At 43.1% G+C, this 26,894-nt stretch overlaps 2 protein-coding genes across 2 annotated transcripts; one reads left to right on the top strand and one right to left on the bottom strand.

Moving 5' to 3' along the window:
• Positions 1 to 17,427: 17,427 nt before the first annotated feature.
• Positions 17,428 to 23,453, bottom strand: LOC102693283 (olfactory receptor class A-like protein 1). The gene is made up of 2 exons (XM_006628399.3): positions 22,974 to 23,453; positions 17,428 to 18,514 (listed from the first exon to the last, which is right to left on the bottom strand). Exon 2 carries the CDS (start codon positions 18,475 to 18,477, stop codon positions 17,566 to 17,568), a length of 912 nt encoding a protein of 303 aa, XP_006628462.2. The 5' UTR covers positions 18,478 to 18,514; positions 22,974 to 23,453; the 3' UTR covers positions 17,428 to 17,565.
• Positions 23,454 to 25,288: 1,835 nt separating this feature from the next.
• On the top strand, positions 25,289 to 26,251 carry LOC102693077 (olfactory receptor class A-like protein 1). Its single transcript, XM_006628398.3, has one exon. It carries the CDS (start codon positions 25,295 to 25,297, stop codon positions 26,249 to 26,251), a length of 957 nt encoding a protein of 318 aa, XP_006628461.2. The 5' UTR covers positions 25,289 to 25,294.
• Positions 26,252 to 26,894: the final 643 nt, after the last annotated feature.

Raw genomic sequence — 26,894 nt, 5'->3', positions numbered from 1 at the left:
GACTCCCCACCTCCAAGTGGGCTGGTGCTCCGTCGAGGATCCTGACCCGTCCCCTGACAGCTCCACCGCACGTCAAGACCAGCACACTGCCGCCAGGACTCCCTGTTAGAGTGAGTCTGTGTCTGTGGATCATGTGCCATCAACTACTGCATAGATTTGACACGTTTTTACAAGTACAGTATGGAAAAAATAATTACAGCCACTCAAAAACTGTGACAAAACTCCTCTTCACAGAGCCTAGGTCAAGTGAATGAGTGGCTTCTCTGCTCTTGAATGTCAGTTCTGTATACAGAGTAGACATGGTGAAAACAAGAGAAATGGCCAAACATACTCCACTATCGTCTTCCTTGTCACTTTGCAGATGATAGATTTAAGTCACATCGGCCCGTCTCTTCTCCAGGTTGGCTCCAGTCTTGTCGACTGGCAGCTCCCTGGAGTGCCCATGTCGTCTCCTACGTCCTGGCTGGACGACGATGGAGACAGCGACAAGGTGCTGTGGAGGTGCGATTGGCAGGAGCCTGGCGTCTCCCAGGAGAAGGAAGACGGGTCAGGAGAAACAAAGTCTCTGAGCAGCACGGACAGCTCTCAAGAGGGGTCATATACTCTGTGGGAAAACTGCAAAGAGACTGAGGTCTAACTAAAATCTACATGGCTTAAATAAAAGCATATATCATCCCAAGAGATTAGAACTCATGTGTTTATTTCACTGTGAAACGTTTACATGTGTTCCATATACTGGGTTGCTATGATGTTGAACATTTAGTCATGGCTCAACATCGTGTGACAAGCAATGTACATTTAAATATGCACATCCAAGCTTGTGGTTACCAGGATGACCCAAAGACCATTTGCTATTGCATGGAATTAGATCGTAACTCTTTTATTTGCTCAGTCCTCTTGTTAAGATATTTTATATCAGGAAAATAAAGTATATGCTCAGTAGAGGGTGTGTAATCTCTGGCCTGTTAATCAAACATAATCAGCAATTATGGACAACCATTTGTTTTGCCAAGGCTGTGAATATTATAATGCCTCTGAAGTCACAGCCAAACTTCCTGTAACATTAAAAAACACAGAACTACAAGCGGGCACTGACTTGTGTCCAGGATACTCAGGATACTCTTTTGAGCCACTGCCCACCAAAAGGTCTCTGCACATCTCTGCCAGGAAGCCAAAGGAACTGTACACCTCAAGCAACTGGGACAGCCATCATCCCAACAGTGCTCTTCGAATCAACAGCATGATGCCTGGCACTGGAAAGTTGCAGAATAATATGGTATTTGCCCACCTATGGTATTGATCCATATTTTGAATCCATTGATCCATTTAAATTAATGTTATGGATGAATATGTAAAGTTCATCTTTATGTAGTGGCGCTGCTGGTATCTGTTAAACCTCGTTCGCTTAAATAATGTTCATTTTCAGTTACAAATACGTTGTGCTTGAAGATATTTTATTTTTTCAGTAATATATTGCCACTTTACTACTTTTAAATAAACGAGGGACAACGAAAGCACGGATACCAACCGTCCCCTCTCAGTCCTCTTCATTTACACTGACGGCGATCCCAAGTTTGTAGCGCGATAATCTGAAGTTGGACAAAACCGTTCTTGTGCACGCAGCAGCGTCAACACCGAGGCAGGTTAAGTATTATTTATCCTGAGAACCTAAAAACAAAAAAGGTTGCAAACACACGGAGGCCATTCCGTCTCTTGTATGTTTGGTAGCGCATTCATCCCTCGTTGTTAGAGCACAGTGGGTTTCATTTCATTGAATAAAGATTCCGATTATTATTCTACACAATAACTAACGTGATTATTTGAACACGAATTATAAAGTTGAGAAAACAGCCGACAGAAGTGAAAAGTAAAACCGGCAGAACGGGACACTCGCTCGGAGCTCGTCTAAGCGGAGAGGACGGTTCACTGGTCTAAACACAGGTATATTTATCCACCGCTGGTTTCAGCGGGTACTTGTAAATAAAGTAAGTGCTCGTTTAACGACGGGTGAGTGTACAGTATTTAACAGTGTGCGTACGCAATTCTCCAAAAATGATATTTTCAGCTTAATCCTTGGAGAGGCGTGGGCTGACTTCTCAGTGCACAGTACGCACACACACGGAAGGGGCGCGAATTAGAGAGCCCAGTTTATCCGGGCGGCAAGGGGAGAAGATGCAAACTCCACACCAAGCGTGCTCTCTGCCAAACTCAGGCATCGCGAGACAGCAGAGTGAACCACCACAAAAAGGTGTCGGATCTCAGAACTGAGTCGAGCAGTATTTAGCACAAAACTAAGACAAATATTGCAAAGGCCGCTGGAAGCCGGTTTTTTTTTGTAAAGCGGTTTGAGAAGCCATTTTGAAAGGCACTGTATAAAATAAAGGTTATTTCTTGACATTAATAAGCCTTTATGAGGTGTCAGATGACATCACACTAATACTTAACAACGTGAAAGCGTCAGAATGGTGATCCAGGTGACATCAGACGACCTACTTTCAAGCCTTATAAAAAGGGGTCACAGTCATCAAATCGCATAAGTTTCTGTTTCCCCATGGGTCAGAATCTTTGCATCCAAAGAAGAACCGAGGCCTGCAAGGCCAAAGACCCAAGGCCAGATCGCCCCCCGGGCGACCATGAAATCCCTCGAGAGAAAAGGAGGAGGACCCCCAAAAAAAGAGCAGAGGAGAAGGACGGAGAGTTCCCCCTTTTCCTTGTGCACCTCGCCACGGTGTTTGTGTGCTGCGGGGGGGTGACCCCCGTGAGACCTCAACACTCTGATGACAAGGAAGACACCCCGAGATCTGCGACCCCCACTTCTACGGGTAGGGAGGCTCGTCTAGTAACTTAGAAAATCACCACCCTCGTCTCGGCAGACAGCTGATTACAGATTTTATTACGTCGTTAAACTTCCTCAGAGTAACAGAAAAGGTAAACCAGGTACTTTATGGGACCCCGCATTTCAGATTTGTTCGTTGTTGGTTCCTTGAATTACAGGCTCTTGTGAGGAGACACCTCCCAGCCGGCTCCTTGTGGAAGATGAGGGCGACGCGCTCAGGGGAGCAGATGTGTCCACCGAGCCCACGGCCGTGACACCAGGCGACAGCCGCGACCCCTCCCCGGAAAAAAGACCATTTCCCGGGAGGAATCAAGCAGCCAGAGACCGGACAGAGTACCGTGAGTCACACAGACACTGCGCGAACATTGCGGGTCGAGCCAAGTGTATCGGGCAGGACAGAAGCTTTCATCCCAGGGACTGTTTCATACGTCCTAGCGACACAGGGATCACGATTGGAAACTGAAAGGGATTTAGGCAGGAGGAAGGGCAGAGGAAGCACAAACGGTCTTGTACAGTTTGTGCCCTTGTTTAAGCTGTAGTAATAATAGAGTGTAAATCTATTTTATAATGACATTATTAATCTGTCTTTTCCTCCCCAAACATCACAGCCAATAGAACACCTTCAAGAGCCCCGCTCCCCAGAGGCGCCTCAGGCTGGAGAGGGACTCCCCACCTCCAAGTGGGCTGGTGCTCCGTCGAGGATCCTGACCCGTCCCCTGACAGCTCCACCGCACGTCAAGACCAGCACACTGCCGCCAGGACTCCCTGTTAGAGTGAGTCTGTGTCTGTGGATCATGTGCCATCAACTAGTGCATAGATTTGACACGTTTTTACAAGTACAGTATGGAAAAAATAATTACAGCCACTCAAAAACTGTGACAAAACTCCTCTTCACAGAGCCTAGGTCAAGTGAATGAGTGGCTTCTCTGCTCTTGAATGTCAGTTCTGTATACAGAGTAGACATGGTGAAAACAAGAGAAATGGCCAAACATACTCCACTATCGTCTTCCTTGTCACTTTGCAGATGATAGATTTAAGTCACATCGGCCCGTCTCTTCTCCAGGTTGGCTCCAGTCTTGTCGACTGGCAGCTCCCTGGAGTGCCCATGTCGTCTCCTACGTCCTGGCTGGACGACGATGGAGACAGCGACAAGGTGCTGTGGAGGTGCGATTGGCAGGAGCCTGGCGTCTCCCAGGAGAAGGAAGACGGGTCAGGAGAAACAAAGTCTCTGAGCAGCACGGACAGCTCTCAAGAGGGGTCATATACTCTGTGGGAAAACTGCAAAGAGACTGAGGTCTAACTAAAATCTACATGGTTTAAATAAATGCATATATCATCCCAAGAGATTAGAACTCATGTGTTTATTTCACTGTGAAACGTTTACATGTGTTCCATATACTGGGTTGCTATGATGTTGAACATTTAGTCATGGCTCAACATCGTGTGACAAGCAATGTACATTTAAATATGCACATCCAAGCTTGTGGTTACCAGGATGACCCAAAGACCATTTGGTATTGCATGGAATTAGATCGTAACTCTTTTATTTGCTCAGTCCTCTTGTTAAGATATTTTATATCAGGAAAATAAAGTATATGCTCAGTAGAGGGTGTGTAATCTCTGGCCTGTTAATCAAACATAATCAGCAATTATGGACAACCATTTGTTTTGCCAAGGCTGTGAATATTATAATGCCTCTGAAGTCACAGCCAAACTTCCTGTAACATTAAAAAACACAGAACTACAAGCGGGCACTGACTTGTGTCCAGGATACTCAGGATACTCTTTTGAGCCACTGCCCACCAAAAGGTCTCTGCACATCTCTGCCAGGAAGCCAAAGGAACTGTACACCTCAAGCAACTGGGACAGCCATCATCCCAACAGTGCTCTTCGAATCAACAGCATGATGCCTGGCACTGGAAAGTTGCAGAATAATATGGTATTTGCCCACCTATGGTATTGATCCATATTTTGAATCCATTGATCCATTTTAATTAATGTTATCGATGAATATGTAAAGTTCATCTTTATGTAGTGGCGCTGCTGGTATCTGTTAAACCTCGTTCGCTTAAATAATGTTCATTTTCAGTTACAAATACGTTGTGCTTGAAGATATTTTATTTTTTCAGTAATATATTGCCACTTTACTACTTTTAAATAAACGAGGGACAACGAAAGCACGGATACCAACCGTCCCCTCTCAGTCCTCTTCATTTACACTGACGGCGATCCCAAGTTTGTAGCGCGATAATCTGAAGTTGGACAAAACCGTTCTTGTGCACGCAGCAGCGTCAACACCGAGGCAGGTTAAGTATTATTTATCCTGAGAACCTAAAAACAAAAAAGGGTTGCAAACACACGGAGGCCATTCCGTCTCTTATATGTTTGGTAGCGCATTCATCCCTCGTTGTTAGAGCACAGTGGGTTTCATTTCATTGAATAAAGATTCCGATTATTATTCTACACAATAACTAACGTGATTATTTGAACACGAATTATAAAGTTGAGAAAACAGCCGACAGAAGTGAAAAGTAAAACCGGCAGAACGGGACACTCGCTCGGAGCTCGTCTAAGCGGAGAGGACGGTTCACTGGTCTAAACACAGGTATATTTATCCACCGCTGGTTTCAGCGGGTACTTGTAAATAAAGTAAGTGCTCGTTTAACGACGGGTGAGTGTACAGTATTTAACAGTGTGCGTACGCAATTCTCCAAAAATGATATTTTCAGCTTAATCCTTGGAGAGGCGTGGGCTGACTTCTCAGTGCACAGTACGCACACACACGGAAGGGGCGCGAATTAGAGAGCCCAGTTTATCCGGGCGGCAAGGGGAGAAGATGCAAACTCCACACCAAGCGTGCTCTCTGCCAAACTCAGGCATCGCGAGACAGCAGAGTGAACCACCACAAAAAGGTGTCGGATCTCAGAACTGAGTCGAGCAGTATTTAGCACAAAACTAAGACAAATATTGCAAAGGCCGCTGGAAGCCGGTTTTTTTTTGTAAAGCGGTTTGAGAAGCCATTTTGAAAGGCACTGTATAAAATAAAGGTTATTTCTTGACATTAATAAGCCTTTATGAGGTGTCAGATGACATCACACTAATACTTAACAACGTGAAAGCGTCAGAATGGTGATCCAGGTGACATCAGACGACCTACTTTCAAGCCTTATAAAAAGGGGTCACAGTCATCAAATCGCATAAGTTTCTGTTTCCCCATGGGTCAGAATCTTTGCATCCAAAGAAGAACCGAGGCCTGCAAGGCCAAAGACCCAAGGCCAGATCGCCCCCCGGGCGACCATGAAATCCCTCGAGAGAAAAGGAGGAGGACCCCCAAAAAAAGAGCAGAGGAGAAGGACGGAGAGTTCCCCCTTTTCCTTGTGCACCTCGCCACGGTGTTTGTGTGCTGCGGGGGGGTGACCCCCGTGAGACCTCAACACTCTGATGACAAGGAAGACACCCCGAGATCTGCGACCCCCACTTCTACGGGTAGGGAGGCTCGTCTAGTAACTTAGAAAATCACCACCCTCGTCTCGGCAGACAGCTGATTACAGATTTTATTACGTCGTTAAACTTCCTCAGAGTAACAGAAAAGGTAAACCAGGTACTTTATGGGACCCCGCATTTCAGATTTGTTCGTTGTTGGTTCCTTGAATTACAGGCTCTTGTGAGGAGACACCTCCCAGCCGGCTCCTTGTGGAAGATGAGGGCGACGCGCTCAGGGGAGCAGATGTGTCCACCGAGCCCACGGCCGTGACACCAGGCGACAGCCGCGACCCCTCCCCGGAAAAAAGACCATTTCCCGGGAGGAATCAAGCAGCCAGAGACCGGACAGAGTACCGTGAGTCACACAGACACTGCGCGAACATTGCGGGTCGAGCCAAGTGTATCGGGCAGGACAGAAGCTTTCATCCCAGGGACTGTTTCATACGTCCTAGCGACACAGGGATCACGATTGGAAACTGAAAGGGATTTAGGCAGGAGGAAGGGCAGAGGAAGCACAAACGGTCTTGTACAGTTTGTGCCCTTGTTTAAGCTGTAGTAATAATAGAGTGTAAATCTATTTTATAATGACATTATTAATCTGTCTTTTCCTCCCCAAACATCACAGCCAATAGAACACCTTCAAGAGCCCCGCTCCCCAGAGGCGCCTCAGGCTGGAGAGGGACTCCCCACCTCCAAGTGGGCTGGTGCTCCGTCGAGGATCCTGACCCGTCCCCTGACAGCTCCACCGCACGTCAAGACCAGCACACTGCCGCCAGGACTCCCTGTTAGAGTGAGTCTGTGTCTGTGGATCATGTGCCATCAACTAGTGCATAGATTTGACACGTTTTTACAAGTACAGTATGGAAAAAATAATTACAGCCACTCAAAAACTGTGACAAAACTCCTCTTCACAGAGCCTAGGTCAAGTGAATGAGTGGCTTCTCTGCTCTTGAATGTCAGTTCTGTATACAGAGTAGACATGGTGAAAACAAGAGAAATGGCCAAACATACTCCACTATCGTCTTCCTTGTCACTTTGCAGATGATAGATTTAAGTCACATCGGCCCGTCTCTTCTCCAGGTTGGCTCCAGTCTTGTCGACTGGCAGCTCCCTGGAGTGCCCATGTCGTCTCCTACGTCCTGGCTGGACGACGATGGAGACAGCGACAAGGTGCTGTGGAGGTGCGATTGGCAGGAGCCTGACGTCTCCCAGGAGAAGGAAGACGGGTCAGGAGAAACAAAGTCTCTGAGCAGCACGGACAGCTCTCAAGAGGGGTCATATACTCTGTGGGAAAACTGCAAAGAGACTGAGGTCTAACTAAAATCTACATGGTTTAAATAAATGCATATATCATCCCAAGAGATTAGAACTCATGTGTTTATTTCACTGTGAAACGTTTACATGTGTTCCATATACTGGGTTGCTATGATGTTGAACATTTAGTCATGGCTCAACATCGTGTGACAAGCAATGTACATTTAAATATGCACATCCAAGCTTGTGGTTACCAGGATGACCCAAAGACCATTTGGTATTGCATGGAATTAGATCGTAACTCTTTTATTTGCTCAGTCCTCTTGTTAAGATATTTTATATCAGGAAAATAAAGTATATGCTCAGTAGAGGGTGTGTAATCTCTGGCCTGTTAATCAAACATAATCAGCAATTATGGACAACCATTTGTTTTGCCAAGGCTGTGAATATTATAATGCCTCTGAAGTCACAGCCAAACTTCCTGTAACATTAAAAAACACAGAACTACAAGCGGGCACTGACTTGTGTCCAGGATACTCAGGATACTCTTTTGAGCCACTGCCCACCAAAAGGTCTCTGCACATCTCTGCCAGGAAGCCAAAGGAACTGTACACCTCAAGCAACTGGGACAGCCATCATCCCAACAGTGCTCTTCGAATCAACAGCATGATGCCTGGCACTGGAAAGTTGCAGAATAATATGGTATTTGCCCACCTATGGTATTGATCCATATTTTGAATCCATTGATCCATTTTAATTAATGTTATCGATGAATATGTAAAGTTCATCTTTATGTAGTGGCGCTGCTGGTATCTGTTAAACCTCGTTCGCTTAAATAATGTTCATTTTCAGTTACAAATACGTTGTGCTTGAAGATATTTTATTTTTTCAGTAATATATTGCCACTTTACTACTTTTAAATAAACGAGGGACAACGAAAGCACGGATACCAACCGTCCCCTCTCAGTCCTCTTCATTTACACTGACGGCGATCCCAAGTTTGTAGCGCGATAATCTGAAGTTGGACAAAACCGTTCTTGTGCACGCAGCAGCGTCAACACCGAGGCAGGTTAAGTATTATTTATCCTGAGAACCTAAAAACAAAAAAGGGTTGCAAACACACGGAGGCCATTCCGTCTCTTATATGTTTGGTAGCGCATTCATCCCTCGTTGTTAGAGCACAGTGGGTTTCATTTCATTGAATAAAGATTCCGATTATTATTCTACACAATAACTAACGTGATTATTTGAACACGAATTATAAAGTTGAGAAAACAGCCGACAGAAGTGAAAAGTAAAACCGGCAGAACGGGACACTCGCTCGGAGCTCGTCTAAGCGGAGAGGACGGTTCACTGGTCTAAACACAGGTATATTTATCCACCGCTGGTTTCAGCGGGTACTTGTAAATAAAGTAAGTGCTCGTTTAACGACGGGTGAGTGTACAGTATTTAACAGTGTGCGTACGCAATTCTCCAAAAATGATATTTTCAGCTTAATCCTTGGAGAGGCGTGGGCTGACTTCTCAGTGCACAGTACGCACACACACGGAAGGGGCGCGAATTAGAGAGCCCAGTTTATCCGGGCGGCAAGGGGAGAAGATGCAAACTCCACACCAAGCGTGCTCTCTGCCAAACTCAGGCATCGCGAGACAGCAGAGTGAACCACCACAAAAAGGTGTCGGATCTCAGAACTGAGTCGAGCAGTATTTAGCACAAAACTAAGACAAATATTGCAAAGGCCGCTGGAAGCCGGTTTTTTTTTGTAAAGCGGTTTGAGAAGCCATTTTGAAAGGCACTGTATAAAATAAAGGTTATTTCTTGACATTAATAAGCCTTTATGAGGTGTCAGATGACATCACACTAATACTTAACAACGTGAAAGCGTCAGAATGGTGATCCAGGTGACATCAGACGACCTACTTTCAAGCCTTATAAAAAGGGGTCACAGTCATCAAATCGCATAAGTTTCTGTTTCCCCATGGGTCAGAATCTTTGCATCCAAAGAAGAACCGAGGCCTGCAAGGCCAAAGACCCAAGGCCAGATCGCCCCCCGGGCGACCATGAAATCCCTCGAGAGAAAAGGAGGAGGACCCCCAAAAAAAGAGCAGAGGAGAAGGACGGAGAGTTCCCCCTTTTCCTTGTGCACCTCGCCACGGTGTTTGTGTGCTGCGGGGGGGTGACCCCCGTGAGACCTCAACACTCTGATGACAAGGAAGACACCCCGAGATCTGCGACCCCCACTTCTACGGGTAGGGAGGCTCGTCTAGTAACTTAGAAAATCACCACCCTCGTCTCGGCAGACAGCTGATTACAGATTTTATTACGTCGTTAAACTTCCCCAGAGTAACAGAAAAGGCAAACCAGGTACTTTATAGGACCCCGCATTTCAGATTTGTTCGTTGTTGGTTCCTTGAATTACAGGCTCTTGTGAGGAGACACCTCCCAGCCCGCTTCTTGTGGAAGATGAGGGCGACGCGCTCAGGGGAGCAGATGTGTCCACCGAGCCCACGGCCGTGACACCAGGCGACAGCCGCGACCCCTCCCCGGAAAAAGACCATTTCCCGGGAGGAATCAAGCAGCCAGAGACCGGACAGAGTACCGTGAGTCACACAGACACTGCGCCAACATTGCGGGTCGAGCCAAGTGTATCGGGCAGGACAGAAGCTTTCATCCCAGGGACTGTTTCATACGTCCTAGCGACACAGGGATCACGATTGGAAACTGAAAGGGATTTAGGCAGGAGGAAGGGCAGAGGAAGCACAAACGGTCTTGTACAGTTTGTGCCCTTGTTTAAGCTGTAGTATTAATACAGTGTAAATCTATTTTATAATGACATTATTAATCTGTCTTTTCCTCCCCAAACATCACAGCCAATAGAACACCTTCAAGAGCCCCGCTCCCCAGAGGCGCCTCAGGCTGGAGAGGGACTCCCCACCTCCAAGTGGGCTGGTGCTCCGTCGAGGATCCTGACCCGTCCCCTGACAGCTCCACCGCACGTCAAGACCAGCACACTGCCGCCAGGACTCCCTGTTAGAGTGAGCCTGTGTCTGTGGATCTATGCCATCAACTAGTGCATAGATTTGACACGTTTTTACAAGTACAGTATGGAAAAAATAATTACAGCCACTCAAAAACTGTGACAAAACTCCTCTTCACAGAGCCTAGGTCAAGTGAATGAGTGGCTTCTCTGCTCTTGAATGTCAGTTCTGTATACAGAGTAGACATGGTGAAAACAAGAGAAATGGCCAAACATACTCCACTATCGTCTTCCTTGTCACTTTGCAGATGATAGATTTAAGTCACATCGGCCCGTCTCTTCTCCAGGTTGGCTCCAGTCTTGTCGACTGGCAGCTCCCTGGAGTGCCCATGTCGTCTCCTACGTCCTGGCTGGACGACGATGGAGACAGCGACAAGGTGCTGTGGAGGTGCGATTGGCAGGAGCCTGGCGTCTCCCAGGAGAAGGAAGACGGGTCAGGAGAAACAAAGTCTCTGAGCAGCACGGACAGCTCTCAAGAGGGGTCATATACTCTGTGGGAAAACTGCAAAGAGACTGAGGTCTAACTAAAATCTACATGGCTTAAATAAAAGCATATATCATCCCAAGAGATTAGAACTCATGTGTTTATTTCACTGTGAAACGTTTACATGTGTTCCATACACTGGGTTGCTACAGTATGATGTTGAACATTTAGTCATGGCTCAACATCGTGTGACAAGCAATGTACATTTAAATATGCACATCCAAGCTTGTGGTTACCAGGATGACCCAAAGAGCAGAACCTGGAGAAATGACCTAAATTAGATTCTGTTTCAGAAATCCTGTAGAAACTGCCAATTTAATGTTGTTGTATTTAAGGAAGGTACAATTAATTATTGTTTTTTAAGCACATGTCATCATCTAAGGCCACTTTACAATTTAAAATAAGGATCAATACAAAAGGATGGTGGATAGAACCATATGAAAATGATCTCACAGTTAATACTGCTTTTTTCTTCCTGCTTTGAATCTTCTGTTGCTTCTAATACTAAATTAACAATATTTCTTTTTATACACTCATCCCCATTATATCAGCACAATGTGTTCCAAAACGTATGCTTGGAGGTATAAATTAATAAAAATACTAAGATCACATTAAAATACAAGTCTCTGATGTATTCCACCAGTTGTGTTCCAGTGTTTCCAATGTATTTGAATAGTCTGTCACTATAAATTACTGATTGTTTTACCAACACTTACACGGTTAAATATATTATGGAGACTATGTGGATATATTTGCATAATCCATACAGTATAGATGGACAAATCAACTATTCAACTTCTCTTACAAAAATTGATTATTAAATATCTTTTGCAGTCAAAGACAATATAAAACCTACGGATTATTAAGATTTGTCAATCGACACTGTGTATTCATTGGGGATACTGTATAATCAAACTAAACCATTAATTGTATAAAATGTGAAGATGTGTGAAACTTATTTATAATTATATCAATTATTTTCAAAATATTGTACGTGGTAACTACTATAATTGTCTTTGCAGAAATTGTAATGGTATCATCACAAAAGCACAGAAGAGTGAAAATAATGGAAGAGTAGTTACAGTATGTACTGTAAGTAAGCTGCTCCATCCAACTCAGGGACACTGGAGAGCCAGAGCCTATCCTAGGAAGAAATGGGCACAAGGAGGAATGAGCAAGGCTTACGTTATAGCCTGCTGCAACCGTGGCTGCTGTGTTGCTGTACATGCCATTGTGTGTCTCTATGTTGGCCCACCAGGTAGATACATCTGTTCTGACCAAACTATCCTATTCTCCTCGCCACATGTTTGGATGGTGCCCGGGCTGGGGACCATCTGAGTTGGATGCTGCAGCACTGCCATGGATCCAAGAGGGACATCGTGGATATAGCTATAGTTTAGGAGGAATTTACAGGTCTACAGAGATCTGCATGGAGTACTAACACACAGAAGACATGATGGATGGATGGATTAATAACCACATTCATTTATTTCCATTTTTTTAATTATATAATATTAATTGGCATATTGGCATGCCCAAAGGGGTTGGGCAACCAGTTGACCCCTAGAGGTTTGTTTTTCTTCTTACTAAGGAGTTTTTGGTTCCTCTCCTCCGTTATCTTCTGGTCTTCAGTTCTGTATTGACAAGATGTATGGTCACTTGCAATGTTAAGCGCCTTGGGGCAACCTTGTTGTGAAAAGCGCTACAGTATATAAAAATAAACTGAATTGAATGCCAGTCCATTACAGGGCATGCACACACACCAATTAACTTGCCAGTATGTGTTTGGACTGTGGGAACACCTGGTGAAAACTTACCCAATCAAGGAGAGAACATACTGTACAAACTCCATGCAGAGAGTACCCGAGGCACAGAATTGAATCCAGGGTCCCGCCAATCTGTGGCAGGAATGTTAACCACGGCAGCTTCACGCCGCCTATATAGAAGCTCCATTAAAGCAAGTTGTCAGCCAGGCCTTAAAAGATACAGTACCACAATAACACAGCTAATTTCAACAGCTGGTGCCTACAGACTTGCCACCAAATGGAACGTTTTTGAACATCAACTACAAAATGGAAGAAGTGGCATTTTTTATACCAGTGCGGGGTCTAATAAAATCCTCAAAACAAAGTTCATTTCCAGGATTTGAAAGGTATTATTTCATTCTTAAAGGCCTGAACCATTCCTGAAACTGAAGGGGCTACAACACATGCTGTGGAATTTCATGTGTGAGAGAAAACTGGGTCTGTATAGCCCCAAACAGCAAAAAGGCAAATTGCTTGTATAAATAGCTGGAAAACTACTGAAGCCAAAAGAAAAAACAGCAAGTACAGTACTGTATATGAAAGGCAGTAATGCAATAATGACTTCTTGTAATGACAGACATTACAGTGCTCCTTCAGCATCATGACCATCAGTTTTACACTTAATTATTGAAACAAAGACATCTGAAACAGCCAGAGCTCTTGTATGGTGTTTACATATTGCCCATAAAACAAAACAAAGCACTGGATTTACTGGGTGCCTGAACTGGTCCAATATACATCCAGGTCCTCTTTGCCTGCTATATATATATATGTTGATTTCAGAACTATGCTTGCTGTGTCATTTCAATACATCATTAAGAAACCCCTGATTTACTGAAAAATGCCAAATAGTGAGACAGCTCTCCTTTGCTATTTTCCACACTATGTCAATATCTTCTTGGCATTTTGAAAGCTTCCATTACGGTTAGTCATGTTTAGTGAAAACAGGTTCACAAAGTCTTCTGACTGTGCTCTCCAGTGTGGTTCATGCAGTACATTCAGATTAACATTATGTGCCACCAGAGGCCACACAGTATAAACAGCTTCAACTGGAGAAGTGACATAGAAGATTGTTACCTGTGAACATATCACACACCCCTTCCCCTCTCCTACATGCATTCGCCAAAATTCAGTTAATCTTAATAAGCTGTCCCGCTCAACACCACGGTGAAAAAAAAAAAAATCAGAAGCTCCATCTAATTTTTTTGAGTGAAACCTACAAGGAAGTTCACCATTCGTAATTCTCATGGAATGGTTTTGATAACCATTCTTTCACTTTTATCCTCCTATGCCATATTACCTTTGCTTACTGCCCTGTCTTTCTCACACCTGAAGAAGGCTCCACAGCCGAAATGTTGAGTCTCCTTTCTTCTCTTTTCAGCATGGAATAAACCTTTACTTGTTCCTTTGCCTCCCACGCATTCTGACGCACCTGAACTATCACACACTTGTACAATAGATCCTAACTGCTCATGATACCTGGGAAGGGGAGTCCTTAAATTCTACTACGGCAGCCGATATGTAATCATGCTGAGCCTACAAGGCCGATTTTGTGAAGATATTGCGAATTGCTCCATTATTAGAACCTGGATACATTTGATTTAGGAGGCATTCAGAACTGCTGTAATAAAGTGGATGAACCGCTTTCATGTCTTCATCACCACAGCGATGGCATGGTGGTGAGGAACCAGGTACATGGGCCACCTGTTAAAAATAACTGATAGAAGACAAAAAAAGGCATAGTACAGAAGTGTAAATCAGCCATGATCTGGAGCTCCTGTGCATTTATTAAATTTAAAGCTGTGGAAACAGGTTTGTTTTGGATCCTACACTGAATAGAAGACATGGTGCACCAGTATATTAACGCTCCCCTTTTGTTAAGGCCAATACGTTTTCCGTTACTTTATCTTCTTTAACAAGATGTCTACAGTGCATACAGAACCTCATAATATTTCTCATTGGGTATATTGTAGTTGCTCCTGCTTGCCTTGCAAAACCATAATTCACACATTGGGATATTTACAGTAGGCTGTTAAGCTACCCAGTTCAAACATTTTTGCAAACAGTTTGCTGTCAAATCTTGAAGTGACTTTTGCCCAGTGACCATGTTTTGAATAACATGCATGTGTCAGACTTTTAAGGACCAGCATCATATACTTTCAAGAGATTATAGCTATTAATACAGGGAGTTGAATCAAAGACAAACATGAGGAATTTTGAAACACTGAGAAGAGATTAGAGTAATTAAATTGATATACAGTAAATGAATTGATAACATGTAGATAATTTAATTTCAGTCATCGTATGTGGTTATGCCTGTTTGGTGCAAAGAAAGATGTACTGGAGTTAATAAATACTACTGTAGGTGCATGTGTCTGAAATGCTGCATTTTTTCTGGACTAAAGTCTTTTTTAAAAAGCGGATTTAAACAGACTATGCCTAGTACAATGATTATCTTACTTCCCCTGTGTGCACAGTTAAAAAAAGCTATGTGGTCTGGATTTACAGCCTTTCAAGCTGTTTCAGAACAGTCTTTGATGAGTGTATTCTTCCCAGCAAGAGGCATTGCTAAAACAAGCTTTTTTTCCCCCAATCCATTCAGTATCTTGATATGACAAAAAAGGTGCTTATTTAAAAGAAAATGAAAGCAAGAAGGCTACAATCTAAAAAGAGCACAATCTAATTAAAGGAATATTGGAGGTCTGAAATGTCAAAGTTATAAATCATACTTCCTGCTTAAGTGCCGAGATTTGAAATTGAAAACAGGCCACCCACACACATTTTCAAAAGAACAATTTAATAAGTTTTGGATTGACTTAACAACAAAGTGTTACATTAATGAAAAGTTTCTTAAACCCATTATAATTATTTTGACAACTGGTTCCCTGCAGTTTCTTGAAATAACAATACTCAAATTCTACATCCAGTGTATTATATAGCAGACAGATTTCAGAAAATCATGAAACTATGAATTTCATTGTAGTACTCCTTCACATAAAGAACTATAAAAATCCATAATTACAAGGATATGGGATAATGGTTAATAGCACTGTAAAAGGAAGGTTGTGGGCTCAAATCTGGGTGAGGTGCTGCTCTTGGCCCTTGAACAAGGTACTTTACAGATTGTACCAGTAAACTGCCTACTGTGAATAGAAGCCATTTTGCATCAAACAGTCCATCAGAAATCAATGCTTTGTTATGAGTAGTGAAGGTAGAAGTGTTAGGTTTATTATCTTGTCATTTAAAGTTATTGGACCAGTTATAGGCAGGAATAGACAAAACCCACTGCTTAACGTCACCACATTCTATACAACTGTACATTCATGGTCTTTAAAGGTCTATCCAATGCTGTTAAACTATCAGAACAGATGCTGTATTGACTAAAAAAATCACTTGCACTCACTGTGGACACTACCATTAAATAAGCATTTAAATCATAAAGCAAAGTTTACTCAACTCAATGAGTTTCTCCAACTAAAATGCACATAATCCTAACCAGGCTAAAACCCACTGAGAGTTAGATCCCAGGGGGTTTAAATTAGAATACTCAGGTGCTGTTGTTTCCACAAGCTCTAATTAAAACCAATAGTCATTAACAGCCTATACTTAGCAAATGTTAAGTGTTCTACAGTTACATCTCACAAGAAAACAATGAATCAGCTATTTAATTAAAACAAATGAAAAACAAGTGGTACTGTACATAGTTTAACAGAAACACTTCTAGAAAGTGCGCTTGAAGCTCAATGCATTAATTGTTTTGTGCACCAATATGCCACAAATAATATTTCTAGAGAAAATCAGTTTCAAGCCTTTTATTTATACCTGCAACATTGCAGTCACTTTTATACTGACTAAAACAAGACCACCAATCTTTCAGTATCCAAAAGAAAACTTAAATTTAAATTCAATTAAAACTACTTTATTCATTCCCAGGGGGCAATATTGAAGTTAACAAATGCTCAAATACATCTAACCAATCTTTGGGAAGGTACTTTAAATGTTAATCCACTGATTAGGGGAAATATACCAATAAGGGTTAGGGCAATCTGGATACTATTCCAGAAGGACAGTGCACCAGTCTCTCACAGTGCATGGCACTAATGAAGGGACAAGTTAACTGCTCCTTTTAATCTCGCCAGCATGTTTCTGGGAGTTGGAATAAAAGTGGAAGGAAACCCACAGATATCGCACAAAGCCCACAAACACATACGTCTCCAGTATGAAACCCAGGAGCTGAGAGCTGTGACGGAGCAGTGCTATCTAACCACCTCACCATCCTTAAGAAGCCTGAAAACAGTTTAGACTGAAAGGCATAAACCTTTTTAAAACAGAAATCCATCATCCCCAATGTTAAGACCAACAAGTCAGGCACAGTCAGCAGCAGAAAAGGAATCCCACTGCAGCCCTCCAGGAAGTGCCTGGAAGACATTTTTATGTAAGTTTGTTATGAAAAGCATTCATGAAACAAAGCTACAGCACACAGGACTCCAGGCCCGGTCTCCAAGACTGGTCACCCAGCCTCCCCCCAACAAAAATAAAAATGACCAAAAAGCCTCCCCCTACACCACAACAAAAAAAGAACTGATAAAAACCTTTATTAAACAGAATACATACTGTACATTTTGATCTAAATAGTGGAGATGAAAGTTTCTTTAGAGAAAGAACGTCAAGCAAGTTTGATGCAGGAAAGCCTTCTGTTGACCTTCCTGTTGGACACAATCACAACTACAGGGCAGACCGAGGCATACAGCGAGGAGAAGAAGACTCGCACGTCATTCATGAGGAGCGGGACCTTCTCCGTGGTGAGCGTGTAGGCCCAAATCAAGTTGTCAATGCCAAAAAACAGGACGTACAGGGTGACCAGGGTGACCACGGTCTTAGCAGCTCGGGTTTCAGCCCGTGACCCCTGGCTCATGTTGGAGCTCTGGAGCCCCTTCACTCTCCGCTGGTGCCGGTAGAGAAGCAGCAGGATGTAGAAGCTGGCAAGCACCATGAGGATGACGAAGAACAGGTCCCTGGTCAGATACATGACGCCGTTGGCAAAGTAGGACTCCTCGCTGGGGAACACCACCAGGCAGTAGCCAAGGTTGAGAGTGTTGGTGCTGAGCGTGGTGTTCCTAACCTGGCTGGTGTAGAGAATACTGGTGTAGGTGGTGCCTCCGTTCAGGAGCCAGAAGAAGAGGTTGAGGGGCAGGAGGCAGCGGTAGAGCCAGGGCTTGAGACGGGAGAGGCGGGAGGAGGCAGGGGCGATGGTGATGCACTGGTAGGCGCTGAGGACAAAGGTGAGCGAGATGGACATGGCGCGGGTCGTGCGGTACGTGAAGATAAGGAACTTGCAGGTGGCCGAGTCGTAGAAGCCCCTGTAGTCGAGTGCAGACAGGCTCTGTGGGATCCCCCGGGTCAAGATCAACAACAGATTGACAGAAACCAAGTGGGAAACGATGGCGTCCGTGGGGAGAAGTCGCCGCTCAGTTCGGGCCACATGGACAAACACTCCCAGTACGGTGAGGTTGGCGGGGATCCCCACCATGTTCTGGAGGAGTGTGGCGACTGCCTTCGCCAGGTTCCGCAGATCCATGGCTTGCTCTGCAGGAGAAAGTTCTCCTCTCTCTCTCCTGGTGAACGAGTGTTGAAAACTAATAAGCCCTTCTTATCTTAAAGCGTATCGCTTCAGATTTTCAAAAGTATGAAGTCACAGTAAGTTTTAACAGAACATGCAGGGACGCTCACAATTGTTTAGGTTATTCTGAAAGGTTTAAAGTAATGTTTCAACACTCTGTATCACTCATTGACAAACCTTGAAAAGTTGCATTTTGTCGGTAAAAAGCCGTTTCAAAATGCCTAAGAGTCCCTTCGGTCTGGAATTCTGTATATTGTTCCCCCACTCATATGCACTCCATAACGTCAGTTAGCTCATACATTTTCAAATAAGGTTCTGATGAACCAAGTTCTCATAAACAGAATATGCCAGGCAGAAAGAAGAGGATCTTACATACCTCAGTGTTCACTGTAGCTGATCCTACAGGTGTCAAATGAGGCATCTTTTTATACATGGTTGCACATGGGGGAAAAGGACTCCAAGCTAGATTATCATATACCCTAAAGAATATCCATTGAAATTATAGTCATTAAAATCAGGAGAGCCATAAAACAAATCTTAATTGAAACCAATTCCCTAGAATGGTTACAGAAAAGGCAGATTAATTCCTTACGTACACTATAACACTTTTTGTACACACAAAAAGCACTTTTGACAGACAGAACGGACTATGCAAGGCAAAAGGCAAGCTTTCAAATTCTCTCTCAATATAAAAAAAAACAAAGAATCAAGAGGATTTGTGCCGTTACTGTTGTTTAACCTTACATACGAGTATGTGGTGAAAAATGAAGAAAATATTTAACCAAATTAATATATCTTAGTATCTTGGCATCAAAATCTCATGCTGTTTGTATCAAAGACTAAGGCTGTTTGGTTAATAACCTTCTCTTATTTTATGAAGAGGAGGGAAGTGAAAAATCCTTAAGAAACCTTTAATAAAACTAAAGTTCTTCTTTAATGTTCCATCAGTGAACAGGAAGGCCGTTTTTTTAACTGAATTTAAACCCTTTCTCTATCACTTATCTAAACAGTTAAACGTTCTGCATAGAACTCTTTTTTTATGGTGAGCTCAGATTCAAGTGTCTTACTATGACATGAATCTCTCATCAGTTCTCAAACGGGCCAGGAGGCAAAAGAAAACTCCAGAGGTGGCAGATGTACAAGACCGGCAGTAAAACTCACCGTATGGTGTGTGTCCCTCGACACACCATTATAACCCAAGAAAATACACAATTAAAACATCTCTCCCACTGCTCCCAATTAAAACCAAGAGACATTAGAAGCCTTTAATTATGTTTGGTTCTCATCTGTTTGGGGTTTTGGATGATCAACAACCCAGGTGTCCTGTGTAAAACAATTGTAAAACGGTTTACTTCAACCGTGAGGGAATTTTTAGAATCATCTCTCCCAGAGTGTACCCCCCAACTGAAACAAAATTAAAACCTAAATAATGCAGATATTGATTTGAAACCAATCATTCAAAACAGACATTTCAATTGGACATCTAACACACTGGAGAAATATCCCAGGACAGTCTCTGGAGATCCAAGGGCTAATTAGGATATGCCCTGTTGAACTGCCAGAGTGAATGAAAGATGAAAATATCTTAAGACCACTTAAATAGCAAGTCCCACTTAAATAGCAAGTTGGGATGCAAAGTTTAGATTTCCCCAGTTACGCTTAAATTTCTTCAAGTAAGTAGTGCTTTAGTTGTAAAGGTAGTTTTACTAGAACTGAATGTTGAACTAAATACAAGAACTGAACTGCTGTAGCACACTGCAGCATACTAGCCACCTCCAGCAAACCAAACGGATTTCCTCCCATCAGTGAAAATCCTTGCGGTACTCACTTTTAAAAACTCCACGGCCCAACAGCTGCACGTAAACTGCAAGTCCACTCAAGCCACTTGGGGCGCACGATCTGGGTAACTGCCACGTGCAATGATGAGCCAACGAGAGAAAAGCCTTCAACACTTTTAGCATTCACTTGGAAATATTTATGATCTCACAACATCAGGGGACTGTTTCGCAAAGCAGGTTTAAGTAATTCGAGAGTTTCTCAAGTTATCCAGATATACTTAACCCGGTAACTGACTTCAGGTCAACTCCGTTTCACGAAGGCAAACTTGGGTTTAAATTACCTGGTTAAAACAACTCAGATTTAAGCTGCAGTCACTCCTTACATCAGCAGGCAGGAGGGGGTGAGCATCACGTCCTTTACCCACACCAGCAGAATGTGCGTCTTAATCCAGTGACCATTGCTTTTTCATGAAAACTACAAGGATAAAATCTGATGTAATAGTGAGAAGTTGAGAACAACGCCTGGGGGCGGGACTACAGGACCGTATATAGTGGGGCGGAGGCTGGGAGACAGCCTCTTCCCTTCGTGTGTGTGTTAGTGATGGTGCAGCGCTGTAACCCCTGTCCAATATCATCCAAAGGGATCCTGTACAATACCAATACCTGACCAATGTGCAGTCCTCCGAATGAAAGTGTTCTTAATTATTAACCAACAAGAAGCGTGAACAGAGTAGGACTGGAGGAGGGGGAGGAGGAGGAATCATCATCAACACACTAAAAAATATTCCTTTATAGGGATATTGTCTTTTTCCACAACATTTCCTCACCATACACAGAGGAGGTGGAGCAACTAGTGGGCTGGTGCACAAACAACAATCAATCTCTTAATGTCAATTAAACAAAAGAGATAATCATTGACTTCAGAAGGGCCCACACTGATCACTCAGCACTGTACATCAACGGCTCCCCTGTGGACACCGCAGCACCACGTTTCTTGGTGTACACATTACAGATGACCTCACTCGGTCCCTCAATACCACCTCCCTAGCCAAGAAAGCACAGCAGCGTCTCTATTTCCTGCAGCGACTGAGGAGGGCAAACCTGCCCCCGCCCATTCTTACCACTTTCTACAGAAGCGCCATTGAGAGCACCTTGACCAGCTGTATCACTGTTGGGTTTGGGAATTGCAACGTTTCACACCGCAAGACCCTTCAACGAATTGTGGAAACAGCTGAACACGTCATTGGAGCCTCCCTCCCTTCCATTTCTGTCACCTATCACAAACGCTGCTTTCACAGGGCCTCCAGTATAGTAGATGACCCCTCCCACCCCTCCCATAAACTCTTCGCCCTCCTACTATCCGGGAAAAGATATCACAGTGTACAGGCTAGCCCCACCAGACTCTGTAACAGCTTCTTCCCACAGGATGTCAGGCTCCTCAACACCCTGGAATCTACTTGCACCCGCCCCAATTCCAGAAACAGGGTTTAAATCACAAACCAGTGTGTTGTGTATGTTGTACTACTGTATGTATTGCCTTGTAATTTGCACTATTTGCACTTTGCACCATGTTTATCCTGTCTACAATATCTATGTCAGTGTCCTGTCTGTATTTGCACCGTGGACCAGGAGGAACGATATTTCATTCCACTGTATACTTGTATATGGATGGAATGAAATAAATAAATAAATGTGAACTTGAACTTTTGTTGTTTGAATCAAATAGGATAGTTGAGCAGAAACTTGCAGAATGTCAGTCATAAACCAGGGTAAGATGTCTATACAGTAGCTACAGTATTAGTGAAGAGTTTTGTTTTTAACGGTACAGTACATTGATGCTGTGAATTGATATTCTGTTAAAACAAATCAGCCTCGTTTGACTCTGTGGGTGCTTTAATGAGGATGTCTGTGCGGTCCAGAGATCCCATTAGGTAATGCTGTAAGAAAAATTTAGATTATGATAGAAAGCTACAGGGAACAGATGCCAGTGGATAAAATTAAAGATGAGAATATTATTGAAAGAAATTCCTGTCTAATTGTTTTCACTAATGTATGGCCCGGAAACGCTGTGAATGTTCACAAAGACATGAATTGCAAACTCTCCTTTCCTTAACACACAACACACTGTTGCTCTACTGAAACGCTCCGAGTTGCCTGCACAGTAAAAAACTACACCAGTCACAGGTAATCTCAGTCCCATGAACAGAGTTTTAGTTACCTTTTACCGTTTAGCTATGACGAGCAGTATTTATCACAGGGAGGCGTAAGAAATCGTGAATGTATACTTTGTAAGCTATAACGTCGTTCAAATAAAACATTTTCAGCGAACTGTAAAGGGCGATCTGTAAACTTTCATTCTCTCCGCAAAGCTCCAATGTGAACTGGACCCCCGGAGAATGGTGACATCTTTTTGTCTTGCCTGCAGGACTGATTTGTCGGTGACTCGAGGTCTTAAACTCAATCAGGTTAAATTTTAAATTTAAATTTGCCCCGGAGGAAGCTGCTAATTTATATTAGCTATGTTGCTATAGTTAACCGGATACAATTCAATCTTGCGGTGTAAAACCGAGATCCTGACTTTTGACAACGTTTACAAACATTATCCGGTTAATTGAGTAATCTCGCTTCGTGAAGCAACCCCCCATCACCTTAGAAAGAAGTAAACAAAGGTCTTACCAGTGTCTGCAAGGGTCCACTCAGGATTGCGTAGTACTGTACCTCCGTTAAGGTGCGTCTGATGGCGTCCTGTCAGGAATGGGTGTCGTTTGTACCGGAATGGTCCCAAAGGTTTTACAACTACACGTTTCTTGAAAAACATCAAACCCTGTACACTTTTAGGACGGGAAAGTAACCGTGACTAATATTCTCAGAAGAGAATGTATATTGGTAAAATTGCAAAAACGCATTTAGTTTTTAAAATAAAATCTAGGGTGAATAGTTTCGAAAAATACCACGTTGCGTTTATAACTGCTGTTATTGTATGTGCCATCTATTTACATTTCAAAATAAACAATTGTAACTACCATTTGAAAGCTAAGTGGCATATCAAATATACTGTAAATGTGTGCGTTTTACTCTTCTATTCTACTCCAGCGGGGTTTAAATATAAACTTGAAATAATCACTTTCTAAAGGCCTTGGAGCCTATGGTCATTTGAATCGGAGGAGTGTGCAATTAGGTAATTTAGAGATGTTTGGTATCAAATAACAGAATATTCAGTCCTCTATGGGGTTCCCTCCATTGAAACGTTACTTGCTTAATTGATCAATTACTTAAACAAGTGGTTATAATCTTTAGATTTAGGGTAAGCTATAAGAATAGATTGGGTATTTCCAGGACCACGGTTCGGGACCCCCTATCCAGTATATGCATTATATCTTTCATCAAAAAGAATTGACTGACCGACCGTTTAAGAAGGTCACACAAAGGTGGCCATTTGTTAAATTATTCTTTTTACCTTCCGACGTCGTGAACTCATAGATATAACCCAATGAAGTATGTCTTGCTATAAATGCTAAACGCAAAAAAAACCTCTGCGTGGCTCTGAAGAACAAAAAAATCAGACGCCCTTTTTGTTATATCTTGCTTTTGTCTCTCCCTGCTGGACGCTTGGGAAAATGTTTTTGTTTGTTGAAAAAAATTGTATTTTGTTTTCACGCGTCAGGAAGTCAGGAACGACTTCAATGTTTAGTTCAGTAGTGTTAGTGTACTGATGAATGTTATAAAAATGATTTTGAAGATCGGCGATTATGAGCAAACTAAAATGAACATTTTTTTATGCTGAAGCAAAATAAGACTGGTGTGTGGGTAGAGGTGAAGAGTAGAAAATGAAAATAGTATCGCTTACACGTCGTACTAGCATACAGTACCCGTGAAGATGAAAAATAAACATATTTAATTCTGTTCACATTCATGTCTGGGCAGAAGTGTAAACATACAGCCTGAAACTCTGCCTTTAATATCATGTTGATAAACAAGTTTAATTGCTCCCCAGTGCTGGAAATGAAGAATTTACTCTTTTTTTTCTAAACTGGTGGATCTTAAAGGAGTCCCTGAAGTGATAATTAGAGATTTGATCAGACAGTTAATAAAGGTTAATGTTCTCTCTTCACAACTGCCTTCTCCAGACTGCACTTTTATTATAAATTAATTCTGAAAATATTGCTTACACACTGCTTTGTAACAGTATTATCAAAATAGCTTTGAAGACAGTTAATGACTTTTTAGCTTCCATTTTTCCCCAACTTATAGAAAACTGTAATACAACAGTATTCATAACCCATATAGATTTATCTTTACAGTCTTCATCAGTCAGCCTGAAAAATGTGCTTAGTACATATTGAAATGAGCATGTAATTTAATTATGTCAAAGACCAAACAACAGAGTACATAACAATATAATCATTAAGATGTGTATACATATAAATATATCCTGTATATGTTAATAGACCTGAAACTATTCTGGCTGCTGTTTCATATTCAGGTGTAAGTACTCTACATCAGCCATTCTCCTGGGGCACAGACAAAGGTATAAATTTGGTTTACGGGGGCACCTAATTGCAGACTTCCTGATTCAGCTGAACCACAAATTCACTTTTCAGAGAGAGCTGAAAGTGAGAATACTTACAGCTTGTTTCAGCGTTTTGTTTTTATACTATTTTATCTTCAAGTTCTGCAGACACCTGCACATTCAACGGTAGAAAGAAACTTCACAAAAGCCTACCAGAAAAGGTCAGTTCTTGGTCCGCTTTTTCCAATCCAAATTCTTTTTTTTTCATGCATATGCACTGAAAGAACAGCACAAATATTATGGTTCTTATCGGTGCACTTTCAAGTCAATATCATAACAATGATAAATACATTACATTAACTAAAGAAGAAAACTCCTTTCGGCAGTGTCTGTAAGTGTAAGAAGCTTCTTTTTGAGCAAGTTAACCTCCTTTGCTTTCCCTTTTCATGGCTCACAGTGACTTCTTGGGCTGCCCGGACTCTGCAGGATGGACCTGTGCATCACAATTAAAGGGGTTTCATTTCTACTGCAAACAGGCTTGGGAATCCTGGGCAACCTCTTGGTTCTGCTGGCATATGCACACATTGCCTGTAGTGACGGCAGGGTCCAGCCCGTGGACAAGATCCTGTGCCATCTCGCCTTTGCCAACCTCCTGCTCCTCCTCACCCGCTGCGTCCCCCAGACCATGACTGTGTTTGGGCTAAAGAACCTTCTAAACGACAGCGGCTGCAAAGCTGTCATCTATGCCTACAGGATTGCCCGTGCCCTGTCTGTCTGTATCACCAGCATGCTCAGCGTCTTCCAATCCATCATTATCGCCCCAGCCTCTTCCCGCTGGGTGGGCCTCAAGGTCAGGGTGTCCCAGCTCCTCTTCCCCTCCTTCGCCGCCCTGTGGCTGATCAACATGGCGGTGTGCATCGCGGCCCCCTTCTTCTCCATCGCCCCCCGCAACGGCACCGTCCCCGAATTCACCCTCAACCTGGGGTTCTGCCATGTGGACTTTCGCGACAGCCTCTCCTACATCATCAACGGGGTGGCCGTCTCGGGGCGTGACTTCATCTTCGTGGGGCTCATGGTGTGCTCCAGCGGCTACATCCTCCTCCTCCTGCACCGTCACGGCAAGCAAGTGAGGCAGATCCGCAGCCCCGACCAGCACTCCTCCCGGAACGCGGCCGAAACCAGAGCGGCCAAGACCGTGGTCACGCTGGTCACCCTCTACGTGGTTTTCTTTGGCATCGACAACATCATCTGGATATACATGCTGACGGTGGCACAGGTGCCCCCTGTCATCGCGGACATGCGAGTCTTCTTCTCCTCCTGTTATGCCTCCCTCAGCCCCTTCCTTATGATCACCTCCAACAAGAAGATCAAAAACAAGCTGAGCTGTGCTGCTGCCAATCCAGAACAGATGTCTCTCAACACCGAGGACTCCACCAGGATATGAATTTTCACTTACTGCTCCCATGAGGATTTACCTTTATGGATCAGAAGTATCTTTTTCCAAAGTGAAGTCCTTGAAGTAAAGCATCCTTTGAGAACGAATCTCTTTTTTTGGTAGAACCAGGCACTTGTGTTCCTTGACTTCAGAGAATACACAAGTTCCCTCTTAGAGGACTCTCCTTGTCGCTCCATGCTTTGGATTGCACGTGGATGTCATCATTTCACTCCATAAAGAAAAGGTCAAGCAGGAAAAAAATGAGCTGAAAGAGCAATGAGTAGCTTTTATCAAGCTTGGGTTTAGAATGGGCTTCTATAGGATTGAGAAATTCCTATTTAGCATTTTACCAAAGCAGACAACAAAGAAGGGACTTCAGTCAGTAAGCTCTATGCATTCTATCACAATTTCTTTTATTGATTTTTTTTTAAATACTGAGAATTCAATTGCTGTACTTCCCTAAAGTGCATTTTGCTTTGGCTTAGCTTCTACTAAATCAAGATGAATGAAAAACACACGGCAGATTTGGTCTCTGTTGCCAAGCTCTATTGAACATGGGTTTTAATGTTTGCATTTTTCTTGATCAAATTTCTTTTCTTCTCTAAATTATTAGGCATTGTTGTGCCTGCACCTAAAACAACTGACAACCTGT

The sequence above is a fragment of the Lepisosteus oculatus genome, chromosome 5 (genome assembly GCF_040954835.1).
Source record: "Lepisosteus oculatus isolate fLepOcu1 chromosome 5, fLepOcu1.hap2, whole genome shotgun sequence".
NCBI classification, from domain to species: domain Eukaryota; kingdom Metazoa; phylum Chordata; class Actinopteri; order Semionotiformes; family Lepisosteidae; genus Lepisosteus; species Lepisosteus oculatus.
Note: the sequence above shows the minus strand (reverse complement) of the source record. Positions and strands in the feature narration are given on the sequence as shown.

Excerpts from the sequence above, each read along its gene's own strand:
- LOC102693283 (XM_006628399.3), bottom strand. The coding sequence starts at position 18,477 with ATGGATCTGCGGAACCTGGCGAAGGCAGTCGCCACACTCCTCCAGAAC.
- LOC102693077 (XM_006628398.3), top strand. The coding sequence starts at position 25,295 with ATGGACCTGTGCATCACAATTAAAGGGGTTTCATTTCTACTGCAAACA.